The sequence below is a fragment of the Hoplias malabaricus genome, chromosome 13, assembly GCF_029633855.1.
Source record: "Hoplias malabaricus isolate fHopMal1 chromosome 13, fHopMal1.hap1, whole genome shotgun sequence".
NCBI lineage: Eukaryota > Metazoa > Chordata > Actinopteri > Characiformes > Erythrinidae > Hoplias > Hoplias malabaricus.
In genome coordinates, this window is record NC_089812.1 from 29438431 (window position 1) to 29458954 (window position 20524).

A 20524-nucleotide genomic window follows, 5' to 3' on the forward strand; every position below is an offset into this window, starting at 1 on the left:
CTGTTATTCTTTTCCACAGCACAGTTTTCAAACAGTTTTTTCTCAGGCAACAAAACACACTAATGCTGATGCCATTATGCAAACACACTATTGCTAATGCTGAGTTATATATGAAGAACATAAAGAGAACCAAATAATAGAATTTTTACTAAAATACTTGAGTAGAAGTATTCCAGTGTGAAAATGTACTCAAACTCACTTGAGCAAATGTGGCTGGTTAATATGCACCTCTTGAAATGAGAAACTAGTTTGAGTTGAAGCTCAATTCTGTATCACTGTGGAGCACTTACATATTATGACATGCAATGGAATCATTGTTTGTGTGGATTAGTTATATGTGCATATTTTAATGCAATTGCTGTTTATTTTCTAATGTACGCTGTTTTAATGTATTAAACTATAATTTACCAATGAAACGAAGGAACTTATTTTAGGAGAATTACCTATTTAGTCTAATTTTATTGCTATTGAATTTTATTTCACATTAAATTTTAATTTCAGGAATTTTAACATAGGGATTAACTAATATTTTTGATCATTTGTCAGGACATTCTGAGGACACATACATAAGTCAATTAAATTAATCATTAACAAAAAGAAAGATTAGACTGTTTATGAGAAACTTAATGACGGGGCATCTTTATGTACATTATCTTATCCTGAAACAAATTTGCTGTAGTTAGAAGATTCAGAATCACTGAATAATCTGACGGGATTATCAGGTATTTGTCTTTTTACTAAAGAGTTTTAACCTGCAGCTGATAAGATGCTGAGTAAATTAGTCAATGACAGGTCATTCCTTATCAGAACAATGTGGTGTCTATTTATAAAACACAAGTATTCAGGCACCGATTCTAAATAGCAAAATTACTCTATTCTGCACCTATGAACCAATTTTGAGTGTGTTACTGTTATGAAAATGAAATATTTTCCCTTTCTTGTTTGATAGGATTTAAGCTGCTTAAGTTTTTTTCGTTTTCCATTTCAAATTTTTACAAGACAGTGATTTTGTAGTTCATGCAGAATGCGGATTGGCATTGTAAAATCCACACTGGCAGCATGTTGCTCCAAAACTTGTACATATCATTCAGCATTAACAGTGCCTTCACAGATCAGTTATCTATGCCATGTGCATTTATGCACTTACATACCCTCATAGATGTTGGCTTCTGAACTGTGCACTTATAACAAGCCAGAGGGTTGCTCTCTTTAGCCCAGAGGACATGGAAAAAAACATCTATTGTTTTCAAAATAATAAAAAAATTTGGATTTGTCAGACCACAGGTCTACATATTTAAAAAATCTTAAATGAGGTCATGCCCAGACAATGTTGTGGAGTTTCTGGATCCTCTTTACATATGGTATCTTCTTTGCCTTGTAGGGTTCTAACTTGCATTTGTGGACGTAGACAAGAATCTTGTTCACAGACAGTGGTTTTGGTAATCAATGTCTCTAGTTTTTGAGGTAGCAGGTTAAAAGGTCTAAGTTTGGACTATGTATACCACTCTCCTAAATAATCATGTCCTCACTAGAACTCTGATAAACCCATTAGAAAACAACACAAAGAAAGACTGACCATTCAGCTGACAAGGCACATTGTCTCCAGTGTCTATATCTTTATTGACTAGTTCACCCTAAGCCAACCTTTTTTCTTAAAAATTTCAAGTATTTGTTGTGAACACAAATGTCCAAAGGAAAAAAAAGGAAAACATTTTCATTTAAATGCAATGACAAAAAAAAATGAAAATAAAAACAAATAATCACCAACCATCTTTTAAAACAAGTTCTTGATGTCACCATAGACATTAACACAAAATATCAAGTATTGTGTTTTCATCATCAAATGTCTAAGTTCTATGATTTCATGACTAATGCAAATCTCACCTTAAATTTCTTCACTCTGTAGTCAGTACAAGAAAATCTGACTCAACATTTCTCTTCATGTCACTACATTGCTAGTTCTTCTACCAACACAACAGCATAATCTTAAGAAATGAAAACAAAAGGGAAACAAAATCGTAAAATTGGTCACAATACACAGACAAACATAAGGAAACTTTTTTCCTATAATCAAATTAAATAACATCACCAAGTCGGGTTGTTGGTTTCTTTTCTGTTTTTTTTTTTTTTTTTTTAATTCCTTAATTACTGCAACTGAAAATCCCAAAGCAAATGTACACATGCAGATGCATTCGAGGGGATATTCTTGAAGAGCAGTCCACTAGTGCTCTGTGCAATCCTGTACTTATCGCCACTTAGTGGTGGCCAGTATGCACTACAGAGTCAAGCTTTTAGAGCACTTCTTGCAAAGAGCACCAGGATTCGGCTGCAGGGGTGCAGCCAGGCCCGGTTGAGGGTCTCTGCGTGTTTTACAGTCTAGTCTGTGACATGAAACCTGAGCTCAAGGCTAATTAGGTGAATAATGTGAAATGAAAATAACATTAATCATATGAATAAGCAGCATTTTCCTCCATAAGCGATCTGAGACAAGACCATCAGCCACTAGAAAGAGAGAGAAAGAGAAACAGGGGGAGAGAGAGAGAGAGAAACGGGGGGGAGAGAGAGATTGGGGATGGTAGTGGTTCAGTGGTGTGACTCTGCAAATGTAAATATTAGCACAGACCCCTGTACAGTACATGGTTAATAGTTGGGATTAGTCTACACGCACTCATAAATCAGTGCACAGTGGATCTACTGAGGTAATGATAATGTGAACAGCACAACACTGCATTTCTCCTAAACATAATTCACACATGAACAAAAACTCCTTTACTTGTGTCTTTTTCAACCAACCTTGATTCCTCAAGAAAACTAGTAACACACCCACACACAAATACACCAGTCTTACACAAGACTGTGACTCAATTCCCAATAAAACAGTCTACTACAGACTGATAATCTGGCAAAATCAACAGTACAATTAACAATACCATTAAATTAAAAATATGCAAAAAAAACAAAGATTCTTTGAAGAAGTCTCACTGCAGTCAAGTCAACTACACAGTTCCTTACACAGATGTTGAGGGGACACATCCAAGAAAAAAGCACTACACTTACAAAGATGTGCTTTTAGGATGGAGTTTTCCTCAAGTACTCCAACAGCATCCTTAACTAACAGTTGAGTGGCAAGGTCAGGTAAAAATGATGGCATGTCTATTATAAAAGCAACTACAGTTCAGTAGAGCATAAAATAAAACAGAAAAAGTATGTATTTCACTGAGTAACACAAAGTAGAAACTATACAATATTATAAAATATTGGCCTAACAAGCTTAAAGAACAACTAAAGTGAAGCAGGGTTGTGAGAGGAACATGAACTACTTACCCAAGAACAGTTTAGAAATGCTCCATGGAACACAGTAACAACAAAAGACTTTCACAGAGAAAAAAAAAAAGGAACAGTGAAGTTTCTGAACGGCAGTTGAACCCCACAAATGACTAAAACCTTATATCCCCAGATATTGGTATTGTACATTATTTAAAACAAACATTTCGTCATTAGAATTCTTTTAGTGTTCAATCCATGAAAAGCTTTTTTTTTCCTTAACAAATTCAGTATTTTCTTAATCCTTAGTATAAAAGTGTTCTCAGCAGCATATTACAATTTTCATTTGGAAATGTTGTCTTCAAAACCGGATCCTGAAGTTCTTTATCTGTTTTTTCCCCTACATGATGATGTAAGGATCTTGTGTTGTTCTCACTCCATCACCAAACCCAGACGTTCACATCCACATACAGCAAGATACAAATGCTATTGGAGGTCATCTCAAGCACAATCCCCTATGATTAACTATTTTACCCACATTCTTCATCTCATCTTTCCTCTTTACGGGACACTTTTGAGGAATGCCAAGCAGTGGATCTGAATAAAGGAGAGAGAATATAAAGAGACAGCCAAATGAGCAGCCAGGCAACATGAGGATGCTAATGTAAATGTCTATAATAAGGAGGAGAAATGTCCCCTGGTATATACACTCAAACCATATGTAAATTAAGTCAAGGGCATAAACATTAGAAGCTGTACAAATGTCACCTTTATTATGTTATATTTGAGTCTATGGCTGAGCAAAAAAGTTCATATCAATTTGTATTTATAGCTACTGTGTTTGAATGTATGACTTTAATGAACTATCAAAAAAAAACAATGCAAAATGAATATATTGTCAATAATACTAGTAAAATAATTCTTTATCACCTGATGAAGGTTTTGAAGGCCGCACTCTGGGGGTTAATGCACAAGGGCACTCGTTTGCCTTGCTGGTGCTCTGTGATGAAACGATGGATGAGCTCTGACAGAAACATTAAGAGAAAAGACATTCTTCAAAGCCACATCACACCTGCAAGGATCCCTTGCATATACTGTGATATCCATGTATTAAAGTAAAGGAGCAATCTGTAAAACCGACAGTGAGCATTTGAAATGGGGACCACAATCCAAATTGAAAATAAGGCAGAGTTGTCTGTGCCCTCACTCCTGTCCAGATGCAAAGCTTACGTACATTGTCAGATTGAGGACAGTGAACTTATACAAACAAGCACAAAGCTTCTTAGCTAAAAAGAATGAGTCATATTCTACCTATTTACACAAAAAAACTGTACATCACTTCATTGGAATATTTACCTACGAAAAGCAAATGTGCACATTAAAGGTTGCACTAGACAAGGCTGACTTACTGAGGTGCCATTTTAAAAGAATGACTTTTTTCGTTCATGATTTTCACATTCCAATGTTTAGTATCACCTTTAAACTGGTCAAGTTTTAGGGTACAAATTCCATTTCCAGAGAAGTAGGAACATTATGTAAAATGCAATAAAACACAACTCTGTGAATGCATTTGAATTGTGCATTTGTTAGTTAAATAAATGTTCAAGAGTATTAAGAAGACACAGATTCAAGTTTGTACCATTTTTCAAAGCCTTTTTTAATGCTTTCATTTCCATATCTTAGCCTGTAGGCTCAAGATAAAGATGACAAGTCAAATCAATAAAACAAAACGATAGGAAGGAGACCAGTTACCTTTGCCCTGCCAGACTGAGAGCATGCTTTCTTCATAGCTGTGGCTAAATGATCGTTCAGCAGGAGGTTCAAAGTCTCTGGTGTATACCCTGCCGCTGGGCACTGAGAAACAGCACTGACACATGCAGGTGTGGTACCTCAAACGTCCTTCATCCAAGTACGGGTGAGAGAGAGCATCACTGCCCGAAATCCTCTTGGCCTGTGAGCACAAAACACACATTTTATACTCAATCAATCTATTAATTTTAAACATTTTAAACTCAAAGAATCAGAGTAACATTTTCAATGTCTCCAAATTTGCAGTTTCACAACAGTTTTCGTGTAACCAAGCTGTAACTGGACAAAACTTGAACTCAAACACATTCAGTAGAGATGCAAATTTAAAATTATTAAACGTTTTAATACTTATTTTATCAGAGGTAAATAACATCCAGATAAGTGCACTGTGTTGTGTGAATTATCACAGTATAATTATGTATAATGCATGACTCACTGAGCTAAATAGCCAAATTTTTTATGTAGCACATAAATTCAGATATTTAAAACGGTCAAATTATTTTTCCTTCAGAAAATTAAACTATAATTAAGGCTCATTAAAGTCAAAATAATTTCAGCTGAATGTAACGGAAATTTACTGTTAGTGCTTTTCATGAATTCATCACAGTGTGAGCCGCTAGGGCAAATAAAAATCTAAAAATAATAATAATAATTCAGCCATCAGTCAATCTAGCTTCAAAAAAAAAAAAAATTCAGCATGTGCACATTTTTTGATCAAAAAACCAACACTACCCTTCTATATTTTTCATAGACAAAGTAAATAACATCTTTTAACTGACATTTTACTACACTATACGAACTGTGTGTATTAACCCTGTTTAACAAGCAAAACGTTTGATTTCTAATATTTGCAGCCTTTCTTGAAGATTTTAGATGCAATTAGTATAAAGTCAAACTCTGGTATTGATGCTGATGGCTTTGAAGTCAATATTTTGCACAAGAACCTATGACTCACAAAAGAAGAATGCTGCTGGAATAGAAACTGGTGATAATGAGAGGTGCACGAGTTTGTATACTCACTGGATCGAAAACTAGCATGCGGCACAGAAGATGAACAGCCTCGTGGGTAGCTGAGTCTGACAGCATGTACAGAACCGAGAGCGATGGCTATCAAAGGGAATGACAGAAAAGGAGACAAAAAATTGATGTTGTTAGCAAATAACAAGCCACTGAGCATTTCCCAAGAAGCTGAATTAAAGTTACTGAGCTGCCAAGTTCTTCTTAGCTCATTCAAAAGCTTGTGTGTCTGAAAAATTATTTTAAAAGCAAAATCTATCAGTGGTCTGCACTCATTTAGGGGGCAGCTAAAGAATATATAATATTAATTGTATATATAGTAATGTATAACGACACAGTAACACTTAAAGAGGTTATCGAAATGTTCCTCTCAAACTCAGGATTCATCATTAGAACGCATTTTCTATTCTTAGAATCAGAAAGTCTTGCTTTAGAAACTTCAAGTACTAATATAGGGATACAGCGGTTGTTCAATATTTCGTTTAGCTGGGGATAAATGTGTCAAAGGGAAAGATTCACAGTGTACCTAAGTAATAAGATAAAAAGAAAGTAATGTTGGTTTATACACATAATTTGTAAAAGAAAATATCTAAAAATAGGCTGATTATAAAAACTAAACCTTAATTAATCTTTTAACAATTTTAAAAATGTTCCAGAGAAAAAGGTCATTTCTGGCCACTTTCATTCCCCTCACACATCCTACAATCTTAATTTTTTATACTACCAGCATGAGCATAGACAGGAGCATCTACATAATTTACTGCTCAGGTTAAAGCACTGCCCTAGCACAAAAACTCTTAGCTGTGAAAGAATTCCCAATCTAATTAAAGGCAAAAGCATTACAACAGTGTACTTACAGTGGCATACAGTCCTTTTGTGGCCTAGGTAACAGCATAACAGGAATATAAAACAATAATGCATAGTAGATTACTAAAAGTAGAACATATTACCGGCTTGTGAGGTCCTCTCAGGATGTGTGCTCGAGCGCCCTCACATGCAGATGCCATGGCAGAGAGTGGAGGAGTGCCCAAAAGATCGGTTATCAGATCCAGCTACAGACACACAGAAAAGTAATAGGCATGGGGCTGGGAAACAGAAACATTGTAGCGGATGCCGCATAAATAAAACCCATAAAATAAATTAACATTTGCTCCTTCAAATTACTTATAAATGTAGTATTTTCCCAGGGGCCCTCTTTGAAATACTACATTAGGCAAAACTAGAGCACTTAATAACATGGATCTTATTTTTATTAATAATAATTGGCACAATATTTAGAACAATAACCATCATAAGTCAAAAGACAAATCATATTTTTGATTATGTGCACATATGTCCACAACGCACAGTGCAGCTTGAAGTCACTACCTGTTGGATAGGGCTTTGGGCCTGGAAGAGGATGCGACGGCCCAGCAGCTCAGCAAAGATACAACCCACAGACCAAACGTCTATAGCCGGGCCGTAATGCCGTGACCCCATCAGAACCTCCGGGGCCCTGTAGTATTGCGTCACAACTTCCTGGGTCATGTGACGGGAGGGGTCAGGCTCTTCTACTCGGGCTAAACCAAAGTCGCAAATCTAATCAAATGGAATACAGGAGAAAAGGAAACTGAGAAATAGATTGTAAAATATAACGCAATAATCAACTCTGTGTTAATGAAACAAAATGAACCTTGAGGAGGCAGTTGCTGTTGACCAGCAGGTTCCCTGGTTTAATGTCTCTGTGTAGAATACCAGCAGAGTGCAGGTATTTCAAGCCTAAGAAGAGGAAATTAATTACATACCTCATAAGCTTAACTTACTTGATATTTTACATTGTCTAAAACATTTACTGAAACAAGAAAAATTATCATATAAATCAGCTCTTCCTATGACCTCCTCTTAATAAATATCTCAACATACACTACCACTCAAAAGTTCACGTCACATCATTTAAAATGTCTATCAAATGTACATTTTTTTCTTAGCTTAACTCTTCAGCAACAGAAAGTTCACCCTTTATTTATTGTGAAAAACAGTCCCTACCAATGACATGCAATTAATGATGGTATTTACAAATTTAAATTGTTTGTATTACATATGTATTATGTATATATAACATATTTATTATAGTAAAAAGAAAAATTAAAAATTTGAAAGTTCCATTCTCACTCACCCCTGAGTATCTGATAGAGGAACACTTTAATGTGGTCCGTGGTGAGAGGCTGAGGTGACACTATGACTTTGTGCAGGTCACTCTGCATCAGCTCAGTGATTACATATCTAGGGCACGATAAATGTTAAAGAAATTGTATGCATTGTCCTATGCACACAGATATATTGCAACAATAAATGAACACACTAGCTTAAAGTGAAACCTTTAGATTACTATAGATGCTTAATGAGTAAAGGATACATCTCTTCAAAGCAGTCAATTTGTGGAGGCTGGAGAATGTCCAGAGCAGATAAAACCTGCAAATACAAATGTCAAAACACATCAACACATCCAGTAAAATGTGTTACTAAGTAAACAACCAAACTCATATTCTACATTGGCCTCGTATTATATATACTGTCTTTATAATAAAGCAGTTGGCTCCCCAGTGATATTTCAGCCATCTAAAGAGAGATAAATTGGCCCTTCTGCTAATCTGAGACACAGGTGCTAAGCTGTCCCGTGTCTTTCATTAGGGGCAGGTTAAAGTGATGTGGTGACTGGTTTCACATCTCAAAAAACATGTTGCATGGTGATGGTGGTAGTGCTTGCTATCAGCGAGGAACTGGAGAGTAGTAAACATGAACCGGAAATAAATGTGTTTTGCCCACTATATGAAGAAAGTTGTGACTCAGGCACATTCACACATCCATCCATCCATATTCTTGTCACAACTACTGTACTTACATTGTCATGTTTGAAGAAGCACAGCATCCGCAGCTCCCTGAAGACTCGTTTACAGGAGACCAAGTTCTGGAAGACATTTGGCATCTTCTTCAGGGCCACCTTCCGCCCATCACGAGGGTCTGTCACTGACCTGTGAAAAGTACACATTACTGTTAATGAAAGCCAAATATCGAAGCATATTATACAATGCTGCACTCACACAAATAACCCTTTCTTATCTGTAACTGATTTTCCAGTTCAGCATCACTGTGGGCATGGAACCTACCCAGAGTTACTGGGCCCAAAGCAAGAACACAACCTAGACAGGGCAACACTCACTAACATTTACTCACAAATATGGACACTTTTACATGGAGAACATCCTTGCAAACACAGGAAGAACAAAGCAAAATCCTCATATTCTGCCAAATCAGGGCTTGAACCTACAATCCCAGAACCCCGGAGCTAAGCAAATACATACTTTTTCGGACCAGTATTTCTGATTACAATGAAAATTGTATTTCATTTCTATAAATAAATGTCTGATGCTGACTCTATAACTAAAAATACCTAGATGATCTTAGTTTCATCTTGAAGGCTGGATGTAGAGCACCTGACTCTCATTTAGTAGTTGCTGTCAGGTAATCTTCTCAACATTTGGTTGCCTCTGTTATATATTATCTCAAAGCCATTATTTAAAACATGTTAAAATATTGTTCATAATAATATTGAGAATAATTTGAATTTCAACTCTTATGAAAACTGCATTTTCACATTGTGATTGTGTGATAAACATGATTAAATCATTACACCAAACAAACAGAAGATACAGACCCAATCCAGATATTTATTTATTTTTTACTCGTTAACATTTCCTTGTGGTGTTTTTTTTAATGCCAAAAGACATAAAAAGTATGTTAATCTGTCAAGAGCATGGCTGGGCATTTCTGCTTTGAAATACAATAATTCAGACAGCCAGGGTTTCTTACATCATAAACCTAAAGAACCAGTCCTGTGAACTCGCAGGGCAGACCTTTTGAGCTGCATGTGGGTGGAGATAGGCATAGGCTGTTTGAATATGAATGAAGGTAAAGGTGTAAAGTTACGACTAAGCCACTTTTATAGCAACATGTGTTTATTTCTTGGAAATATCTTCTAAAATATAATTACACTGAACGGATTTTTTGCCGTTCAGTTTAAATGCTTTAATCGATGACCAAGAGGTAATTTAATGTGAGTGTTTCGTCGTGTATCGCGGTCTGAATGAAGACTGCCAGTTAGAATATAACTCATTAATCTGGGGAAGAATTTAAAGCACGGTTTATATCTTGTTTGTGTTTACGGGAAAATGAGAATTTGGAAATGATCCTGTATTCGGCTTGTGGATCATTAAATGGTAAACATTTCAGGATAAAACATAAAATACGTGAAAACCTAACATAAGCGTACTCACCACACAACGCCGAAGGCCCCGTAACCGATCGGTCGGTCCGGCTCCATCTCTGCGGGGCTCGGGACCTCGCTGGCCGGGTCAGTGTGGGGCTGCGGCACCGCGGCCCCTCCGCCTGTATTCCTACCACTGAGAGACGCCGGGTGTCGCGGAGCTCCTGCGGGCTGCTCGGGGGCTGCTGGGGTCGCGCTCAGGCCACTTGAGGTAGAGCCAGTCGAGCTGTTCACACAGAAATATTTGTGGCCTAACTCCGATCCAGGGAACAGGTTAACGTTTCCACACACCGCTGGTCGAGCCGACCCATGGAAGGCCATTCTATCAGAGCAAGCCAAAAGAATAAAAGACCATTCGTCGTGGGGTCGATCTGCTTAGTAATCCCATTAAAAACCGCAAACGTACGTTAAAACGCACGTTAATAATCGAGCTCGACAAACGCTGATAAATAAATGAATCCTTCTAAGTTTTGGCCACACTAAATTTTAGTCTGAGGAGATAACTGGTTTGTTGAGGTAGCTTTGACTTTACTCAAACGCTGTAAATAACCCAGCGGTGTGTTCCGCTGTATCCTGAAGTAAATTAACAAAATAAATTAACCACACAGAAACATGGTTCGGTCTCAAAAGCAGTTTAGCCCAAAATAACAGAAGCCATTCCGCTAACGTTAATCTCAGCGCCGAGCGACAAGGCAACAACGACCGAAACGTTACGGATTCAGAAACGTCTAAAACTCACGATTATCTTTTTAAAACACACCGAAGTGAACACATTTTGGCTCATTGTACAAAAACTGAGACGGTTCACTTGCCCGGGAGTCGCTTCATACTGCTCTCATCATTGTTTGCTAGCTAACGATAGCCGGCTAGCTGCGGTCTCGGCACTACACACTCGCTCCGCGATAAAGAAGCGAAGCGGCAGACTGATGTTAGTAACCTATATTTTAGATTGTCCATATGGCTACACGAAGCCTTGCATTTCGACTTGGTTTTGCAGTTTTATATTAGTTATAAATCATGTCTAATATTTCGCTGTGGGTTCCATCTCCGTCGCAGTACTTTCCCTTCGTGCCGCTAAAGCCTTCTTTTCTAAAATCAGCTGTTTGAAACTGTGGCAGAAGGAGGAGTTGCGGGATGGATACGGAGTGTAAAGGCAGGGCTGGGAGTCGATTCCAAGAGGGAAAAAAACTCAATTCAAAATATTCAGGAATTGAGTGTCGACTCCCGAAACTTGGGACTCGATTCTACGACTCCAAGCCTAGGCTCACAGTCACGATTTTTCTTTATTTAATATATAGTACCTGAAAAAGACATCGTACCACAACACTTTGATTTTTTTGTACTCTAAATAGCGTGGGGGCAAAATCTAACAGAAAAAGGATTAATAGCTTTACCCTAATTTTGTGCAATGTAATAAACTCAGTTAATTTAGCTAGCAATAACTCTACATTAAATATACTTAATACTACACTTTTCCTCCACACATCAGTAGTCCAGTTGTATTTTACTTTTGACAGAAACGAAAACAAATAAAATTTAAATTATGTACGAAATAAATATCTTTAAATCAAACACCATATAACCATAATAACCAACATATTTACTCCTATCTAATATAGTTGTCCAAGGGTGAGCTGGATTCAGCTACAGCCAAAAAAAAATGTAAAGTGCAAATATTAGCTAGAATTAACTCCCCTATTTTCCTTGCAAAGCATGATTTCTAAGTTTAGCCAGATAACTTAAGCCCAAATCAAGCAGGTCCAATAGCGAAAGGGTTGAGGGACATTTCCTATCTGACAGTCCTCAACTTTGGGCTTAATAGTTTGTTGGCAAACTGAGAAATCTTGTGTTATGGAATGGCCCGATAATACACTTTTCTGATTTTTACACACTCTCTTGATTTTTGGAATAGATGTGTGGAATAGACTCTTGGAACTTGAATGTATCGATTCCTGTTACGTTGAATCAGAATCAGAGTCGGCTCCAAAGTTGGTGGTATCGAACAATCTTAATACGAAGTGAACAGGAGGATGGGGGAGGGTAGGGCCACTGGCGTAAACAAGACAGGAATCGACGTTTAACCGTTCACTACCCATTTCTATCAATGCGTGTTTTTTTGTATTTGATTATTTTACATCTAATTATATGGCAAATGTCATGCATAAAAACAGTCTAAACCCACAATGGCTCACCCTTTCTCGGTTCACTTCAGCACGTAAGTGAAGGGCGTAGCACACAGTTTAAGTAAGTGTAATTAAGTGCATTTTGGTTGTTTATACATTGATTCATTAGATATCATTACAGCGACAGCAACATAGATTGGCGTTTAACAAGCTTCAACACAAACATGGTCAAAGAGAAATATGTAGTCCCTTAAACACATCCTGGGTCAGGACCAAATCAACATCAATGAAAATCCTTAAAAATATTCAACAATAGTCCCTTGAATCAATATGTATGAGAAACAATACAAGTAATGTCTTGTTGCACATTTCACTTTGAATTAACCTTTTACAGGCATCAGTAATTTATGACAATTAATGGTACAGCATTTGATCACCTATCACACAGATTTCCGTCATGGAGGCAGCTTAAATATATGCTGAAATATTGACAATAAGGACAATGTAAAAATAATTGTAGTACTTTTGTTCAAATACTGAAGGCAGTTAAGACTGGTGGAACAGCTAAATATCTAAAGATCATAATTAGCCTCAACACTAAGTTCTTTTAATCACTAGAGACATGTTATAATAAAATGGGACAACACCTAACAGCCTTAATTTCATTGGGACATCTCCATTGGGACGTGACTGACGTAATGAGGTGATATCTCAACACAGCACAGCAGTCCATTTGTTCTTCATGGAACAGTCAGTAGATTGGCTCCAACAGGACTAATGGGAAGTCTGTAAGCTGCTGAAATGAGTGGATGATTTCTTGAAAAACTTTCAGGCTTTTTGATAAAAACTCATTGGAGACTGCTTACAGGCTATGAGGTGGCAGGAAAGGGGGAATAGGACAGAGTTTTTCTTTAACTTTCCCATTTGTTTCTTCAATATATCCTATTGGAGAGAGATTAAAAATAATTTAATTTGCTGAGTTGCATTAATAAAAATTAAATATTACAACAATTTACAAATCCATAACTATGTCAGGCTATGAGATATTTAATAAACATGCTGCTCGCTGCCACTGTTACTAAAATAAACCTGACAATGTGGTGTATAGAGAGAAATCTTTTGCAGTATTGTAGACTAAAAATAATATCAAGAACGAACCACTCAGTAAATACCAGACTGCTGAAATATTACATTTCCAAATAACAGACACACACACAAAAAAACAATGCAAATAGACATTACCTCTTTCTATTCAGGTATTCTGCTTGCCTTTTAAATTTTTAACTCTTCTATAAAAAGCCCCTTCCCATCCCCATCCCTGTCCCAGCAGCCTGGGGCTAGCTGTGGCTCTGTGGAGCGATGCTGGAGCAGTCCGTTACTAGCAGTCCCACAGTGGTTGGAGTACTGGAGACAGGAGTTGCGGTGGAGACCGTAGCCCCTGACGTACTGCTGATAGGACTCGACACAGCGGGGTCTGTCTGGTTGGCATGTGTGGCCATGTGGCCCTGAAGCTGGGTGGGGGTCTTACAGTGAACTCCACAGAGTTGGCACAATAACACACCACCAGGCCCTGTGCCACGGCCCACGCTGCTCTCCTTCCATTCCTGCCCGTGGTGCTTCTGAGCATGGACACGCAGGTATGTCAGAGTGGTGAAACCTGAAAGTGAGAAGACCCATAATTTATAAATGTGGTAATTCGCTTGGCACATGCACAACCTTAAGCCTGTAAATTTCTCCTTAGAAAGGTTCTTATTATCACTACTAAACTGTCTTTATTAACATTTATGTATTAGTTTGATCTAATTTTTTTTCATTTAGTATTTTTCAAAAGAATAAATGATACAAGATACTGCATATCATTAACAATGTAATCCATGTATTTGTGGTGAATTAAAAGCAGATGTCCTCCCTTAAATATATATATATATAAATAATGATGTGGAAATCATTTATAGAATGTAAGCAGCGAAAGCACAGAAAAGCAATTAAATTGGGGTGGAAACTCACTGCGGTTGCACAGGTGACAAACATGATGCTGGGATTGGTTGTGAACCCTCATGTGATCAGTGATGTAAGCAGGAGAAAGCAGTTTGCCACAAATGTGGCAAGGAACTTTGTCTTCATGTCTGATCATATGAGCTCGCAGCCGGTCCTTAGTTGCAAATGCAGACTCACATGTCTGCAGGAGGTAACAGCGTGTGTGTTAAAATATAACCATACTTAAACGTACTTAGCACAGCTATAACTCAATTACATATGACTTATTGACTCAAATTCTCTACCAGAAATATTTTGTTCTAGATTTAATTAAATATACATAAACCCGGAATATAAAGAGGCTGTTCCTTGAGTATAGAGTATCACGTTTAATCAAAAACTAATTTACATTTTGAAACCAGGAAACAGTGTTGGGCGGTATAAGTTTAATATCATATACCATGGTACAGTAGAACCTCTACTAACGAACGCCTATACTAACGAACTTTCCAAGATACGAACTGGGCATTTGAATATTTTTTGCCTCCACCCTAGAAACGAACCCGAGCCGGCGGCTGGAAATGGCCACTGACCCCAATAGGCGAGTCTGCCAGCGCGCCCAGACATTAGTGCAAATAGCAGACATTGAAATTCGTGGTAAGTTAAGCCGTATCTACGCTTCGTCTCTCCACATTCACCCGAATTGAAACTTTTTTTTTTTTTTGTAAACATATATCAGTGCAAAAAGGGTGAATTTCGGGGTGGGGGCTGGAACACATTAATTGCTTTACCATTATTGTAAATGGGGAAAATTGACTCAAGAAACTAACTTTTCTACTTACGAACCGGGTCACGGAACGGCTCAAGTTCGTAGGTAGAGGTTCCACTGTATTTAAAATGTGGACGTGTCTCAAAATGAGGTTGGTATTTATGATGTATTTGTGGTGTGTCAAATTTCTTTTCTGCATCTTAATAAGGCCAATGAGTTAATGTGCATTAAAGAGAGCCACAGTGAGGGGTCTCTGTGGGGGCTTACTGATTGGTGATATACTCTGAAACCAGATGGGGAAAAAAAAACAAGCTCAGTAGCCCACAGCAGTTGTGAGTTTAGCACTAAGTTTGGGATAAAAGAGAGTGGAAGGAAGCTGAAAACAGATAAAATACTCAAAAGACACTTCACTCAACTTCATGTTCACAGGTATGTGGCTTTATGCTTTTTAATATGTGTGAGCCTCAGTTTGCTGGATATCTGGAATGTGTTATAGTGAGCTAACAAGTACCTATTAGCTGGCCAGCTACGCTTCTAAACAGTGTACTAAACATGTTATTACAATTATTTTTGAACTTTATTGTACCTCCAGCACCAGTCGCTCACATTTGCTCTCTCAAAAATGATTGTTTATCGTCAATACATCTGTCGGTGTGCACTGTTGGACTGTGCTAAGCCAAACTGCAGAATCCCGAAAACACTTCACTCAACCCACACTCGCAGATATGAGGCTCACGCAGTCTGACAGAGCACCTCCCCCAACTCACACTTCATGGTAATATGATATAACCTGTTAATATTTTGACACGGTATGAGAAATGTGGATACCTCCAATCCATTGATGCAGTAACCCTCCTGAGAATCCTGGGCCAAACTAAGGTATCTGGCTAAAGCACTTTATAGAGACATCATATGTTATGTACTTTCATTTAAGTATTTAAGTATTTAAGTATTCCATTGGAATGCAATTGGAAGAAATGAAGAGTTTTAAAGATTAAAGTTAAAAAAGGAGAAAGAGAAAGACAGAGAGATAGATAAGCTGGTATTACCGGACATTTGAAAGGTCTCTCTGTGGAATGAACCTGCCGTACATGACTGTTAAGATGGTCCGGTCTGGAAAGGACAGAGAGGGATTAACCCATTAGACAATGCACCACTACACTGTACTAAAACTCCCTACATTTTAGAGGTTTTGTGTTGGGGGGCACTTTGTACACATTTACCCATGCATTACACATGTAACCAATATAGCAAAAAATTTGACCTCTAAATGAGTGTATCAATCTGTGTCTGCGTGTGATGGAAGTGTGTCTACATATAAGTCATACACAGCATGAAGAGATGAATACAGTATAGAGGCCATTTGTCACATTGACCCATTTTCAAGCTGAAATTAGCAATCAGGGCATCTCTCACTTGCTTTCAGTATAATGACGTTTTAAGCTCTTACTGCAGGCAAAATGATGGAGGCCTGTAGCAATCTCCCTCCAATAACAGGTGTATGAAAATTGAAAAAGCATGTAAACTGTATGAACAGCTACATATGGAAATGTAAAATGTACCATCTAAAGGACAGGATTCAAGTAACTAAAAGTTTGGAGTTAGTAAATATAGTGAAATATTTATTATTATAGTGATGGAGATAGACATGAAAACTTGGGCATTTTTGTGAATTTTTTAATCTTACACTCACCGCGAGAAACCCTTGGCACAGTGGGGACACACATATGGTTTCTCCACTCCACCCTGATGCGACCTGACATGGTAGCTCATTCGGTCCTTTCTCTTAAAGCGCTGCTGGCAGATGGGACAGGAATACGGCTTCTCATCTGAGTGTGACAGCCGGTGCCGATTGAGGTGGTACACATCCCGGAATGCCTTGCCACACGCCTCACAGGCATGGTTCTTTCGTACCGGGTTAGGGTTTGGGTTAGGGTTAGGGCTTGGGTTGGTGCTGGGGTTAGGACTGGGAATGGGATTGGAATTAGGGCTAGGAATAGGCTGAGGGTTTGCAATTGGGATAGAGATTTGGATTGTGTTAGGAATGTTGGGGTTCTCCACACTGTTTGGAGCAGCCTGAAAAAGGTTCAGAAAGAAGGAGTCAACTCAGTTGCATTTGTCTTTTTTTTTTTTTGGCTTAGGAAAAATAAATCTCATGAAAATAGTCTTCTTTGACGCAATTGAGTGTCACTGCCTGTGAAAGTCCAGTCTATGGACTGAGTGAACATATGAGTCATTTGTTACACAAAGGCTGACACGATGCCATGATATTTGGATTTATGGATCTTCATAAGCAGACTCATTGCTTCTGTTTTGGCAGATAAGGTTGATGTTAAGCCAAAAACATGCCTCACACAAAAATGTCCATGAAATCAAACAATGCCAAATAGACAGTGCATAGCAAGTTCCAAGTCAAAGTGTTTTCTGTGTAACTGTGACAGTTATAAAATTCAGTTTTTACAGATCTTTAAAACAGGGCGGCACGGTGGCTTAGCCGGGATCTTGGGTTCAAGTCCCATCTGGGTGGAGTTTCCATGTTCTCCCCGTGTCTGCGTGGGTTTCCTCCCACAGTCCAAAAACATGGCTTCTGTCTAATAACTGTCCTGGTGTGTGAGTGAATGGGTGTGGTATGTGAATGAATGTCTGTTTGTGTGAGTGAATGAGTGTGCGCCCAGATATGGATTGGCGCTCTGTTCTGGGTGAAACCCTAGTGCCCGATGCAGTCCTCCAGGTGGACGGTCGTTCCTGGTCGAGAGTATGCTGTGCGCGTTTGGCTGCTGCTTCTCACCAGTGTGTGTGTGTGGATTGAGCGTTCTGAGCAGTGTGGATTGTAAAGCATCCTTGGGTGTCTAGAAAGGCGCTATATAAGTGTAACGATAGATAGATAGAAAATTTTATTTTCCTATTTTATATAAATAAATGAGATGTAGTTTAGCTAGTATTTAGTCCAAAAATAATATGTTTAAATATATATTCATATTCAGCCAGCCCATGTTTAGCCCAGCCCATTTAAACCTATGTTAAAGATGTGTTTCAGCTTGGACTGCATTTGAATGACAGGTAGATTTTGTATAATAGTACAGATACAAATATAAACTGACAAATTGAAGGAGTCCAATTGAAACTACTAAAATGCAGCAAAAATTAAGCAAAAACAAAATGAGATATAGAAGACAAACAATCCAACCTGCACCATTGTCCCGGTCACCACTACAGCAGCAGGAAGAGGCTGGGGTGCTGTCATAGCAACAGTTGCTGGAGTGATAGACACGGCAACTGTCTCCACCTGTTGACTAGTGATGGTTGACTGGGGAAGGGACATGGGGTCTGCAGCTGTGGGGACTGTGGCAGGAATAGAGAGATGGAGAAGAGAAAGAGGGATGGTCTGCCTCTCCACTCGCGTAGCCATCTTGGCTCCATCTTTTTCTCTGGCTACTCTATCTTTCATTTTAATGCCTGTGTGCACAGACTGATGACGCCGCAGGTTATAACTGTTCTTAAACTGCTTATTACATATGGAGCAGATATGAGCAGGCCGGGCTGGCCGAGTTACCGGTTTAACTGGAAGAAAGAGGAGGAGGGAGACAGGAGGGGAAAAAATATAATAAGATATAAATATAAAACAATGATTGGATAAGGAATGAGAACAAAGACTTCTAGGCATATAAATGTATAATTTATAAATATATCTTTAACAAAAGCCACATTTCATTATTTTTCCACATTTTTGTTTATATTAAAGTTATCAATTAAAATGTCTTCTCTGTAAAGCCCATATTATGAAAGAAGGCCCAAGCCAGTTCCTATAAGACTGGCTTACTATAACCAAAGTCAGCACATGTTATAATGCGTTATAATGCATATTACATTATTTGTTTTTACAATTGAATGACTTTAGACAAGAGCAAATATGAAAGGTGAACGCCAGTGCTCCCACCCTACACCCACCTCTCTGTGCCCCCTCTTCCCCTCCTTTCAGCCCCTCCCTCACCTGGCTCCGGCTCCTCACTCAGCGCTGCTGTGTCCACTGTAGAAGGAGGCGGGGCTATGTACTCGCCGGGCGTGTCAGAGGGCGGATCCGTGAGCTCTGGCAGAAGATCTGATTGGAGGGTTGTCTCATTTTGTGACTGTGAAGGCGGAGTCTGTATGGAGAAGGTGGGTGGGGGGGAATTTACAAATTTTAGTGGCTTTCCCCTCCTCTTTTCTGGAGAGAGGGCATGCCGGTGTTCAGTATGGTCACAGTTCACTCTGTTTTTATAAATGTATTATGTGTTACTCATTTGATCTTACCTGAAAGAGGAAATTGCTCCAAGCTGCATCCATCTTGAGGGCGTCTGATGATGATAATTTAAAATAGCACACTACAAGGTACGAGCAGGTCTCCCTTTTAGGGACCCTTTACAGTCAATGATATATAAAATAACTTATGTGCTATGCGAATAATGTCTGACTAATAACATAAACAACGGCGTATCAAAAACATCACGCTCCAAAAACGTCAATTAAGTTGTGTAGTTTTAAACGCAACTGGCTTTAAACATTTAAAAATGACGACACTGAAAAATATCTGCTGAAAAAGATATACTGATCATATTAAATATTTAAACAGCTGTCAAAGTCTTCGCATGTTAAAAAGAACAGTCATACTTCTCATGCTTTCAGACATTAGATGTATAAATATTTATATATACATATTTTGTTTTGTATTTTTGCTGGAATTGTGGTTTTGTAAATGAGACAGCTGTCAGCAGTTCATGCAAGAAGAGCAATAAAAGAGCACTGCGCTGAGGAGTGAGTGTAGTTTGTTGTGTTTGTAGTCAGCGGTCGCTGGGCCCGGTGGCTGCAGGAGAAACAGCCTGAGTTAATGAGAGATTCTCCATCGGGGCCTGAGCGCGGCGCAAAGCCTCGGTGTTGCGTGAAACCTCATACCGGCGTGGCAAGTGCTTCACCGGCCGCAGTCCATGGCTCCGCCTCGGTGTTTCAATCGAGAGGATGACATCTTTTCTTTTTTTTTTACCCCTCTCCCTCTCTCTCTTCCTTCCTGTAGCGCTCTCCCTCCCACCCTCGCTCTTTCTTCCTTTTCTTTTTTTAAGCCGTCTTCTCTGCCCCGCTGTCTCTCTCTCCCCCACCGCCGTGTCCCCCTTGTTTTAAAGGGACAGGATTTGGAGTGAACTCCCCCCTCTCCGTCTTTTCCTCCTCCATCCGACGCTTTTTTTCCTCCTCCTCCTCCTCTCTCTACCCCTCCTTCTTCCTGCGAGCTTT

The 20524-nt window shown here is 38.6% G+C and overlaps 2 protein-coding genes across 2 annotated transcripts; both read right to left on the reverse strand.

Annotated features, from left to right (window-relative positions):
* Positions 1 to 1606: 1606 nt before the first annotated feature.
* Positions 1607 to 11486, reverse strand: nlk1 (nemo-like kinase, type 1). Its single transcript, XM_066642814.1, has 11 exons — positions 10404 to 11486; positions 8972 to 9101; positions 8486 to 8541; positions 8246 to 8352; positions 7763 to 7848; positions 7459 to 7668; positions 7041 to 7142; positions 6094 to 6180; positions 5017 to 5215; positions 4195 to 4288; positions 1607 to 3861 (listed from the first exon to the last, which is right to left on the reverse strand). The coding sequence occupies exons 1-11, from the start codon at positions 10712 to 10714 to the stop codon at positions 3813 to 3815; spliced, it is 1431 nt and encodes a 476-aa protein (XP_066498911.1). The 5' UTR covers positions 10715 to 11486; the 3' UTR covers positions 1607 to 3812.
* Positions 11487 to 11790: 304 nt separating this feature from the next.
* Positions 11791 to 20388, reverse strand: LOC136665206 (myc-associated zinc finger protein). The gene is made up of 8 exons (XM_066642796.1): positions 19553 to 20388; positions 19254 to 19404; positions 18450 to 18823; positions 16956 to 17338; positions 16312 to 16375; positions 14524 to 14695; positions 13759 to 14173; positions 11791 to 13458 (listed from the first exon to the last, which is right to left on the reverse strand). The coding sequence occupies exons 1-7, from the start codon at positions 19583 to 19585 to the stop codon at positions 13854 to 13856; spliced, it is 1497 nt and encodes a 498-aa protein (XP_066498893.1). The 5' UTR covers positions 19586 to 20388; the 3' UTR covers positions 11791 to 13458; positions 13759 to 13853.
* Positions 20389 to 20524: the final 136 nt, after the last annotated feature.

Coding starts and splice junctions, on each gene's coding strand:
- LOC136665206 (XM_066642796.1), bottom strand. CDS start 19,585: ATGGATGCAGCTTGGAGCAATTTCCTCTTTCAG. Junction 19,405..19,552: donor GGAGCAATTTCCTCTTTCAG/GTAAGATCAAAT, acceptor TTCTCCATACAG/ACTCCGCCTTCACAGTCACA. Junction 16,376..16,955: donor TGTGCCAAGGGTTTCTCGCG/GTGAGTGTAAGA, acceptor TGTCCTTTCCAG/ACCGGACCATCTTAACAGTC.
- nlk1 (XM_066642814.1), bottom strand. CDS start 10,714: ATGGCCTTCCATGGGTCGGCTCGACCAGCGGTGTGTGGAAACGTTAAC. Junction 8,353..8,485: donor ATTGACTGCTTTGAAGAGAT/GTATCCTTTACT, acceptor ATCGTGCCCTAG/ATATGTAATCACTGAGCTGA. Junction 3,862..4,194: donor GCCTTCAAAACCTTCATCAG/GTGATAAAGAAT, acceptor TCCTTTATTCAG/ATCCACTGCTTGGCATTCCT.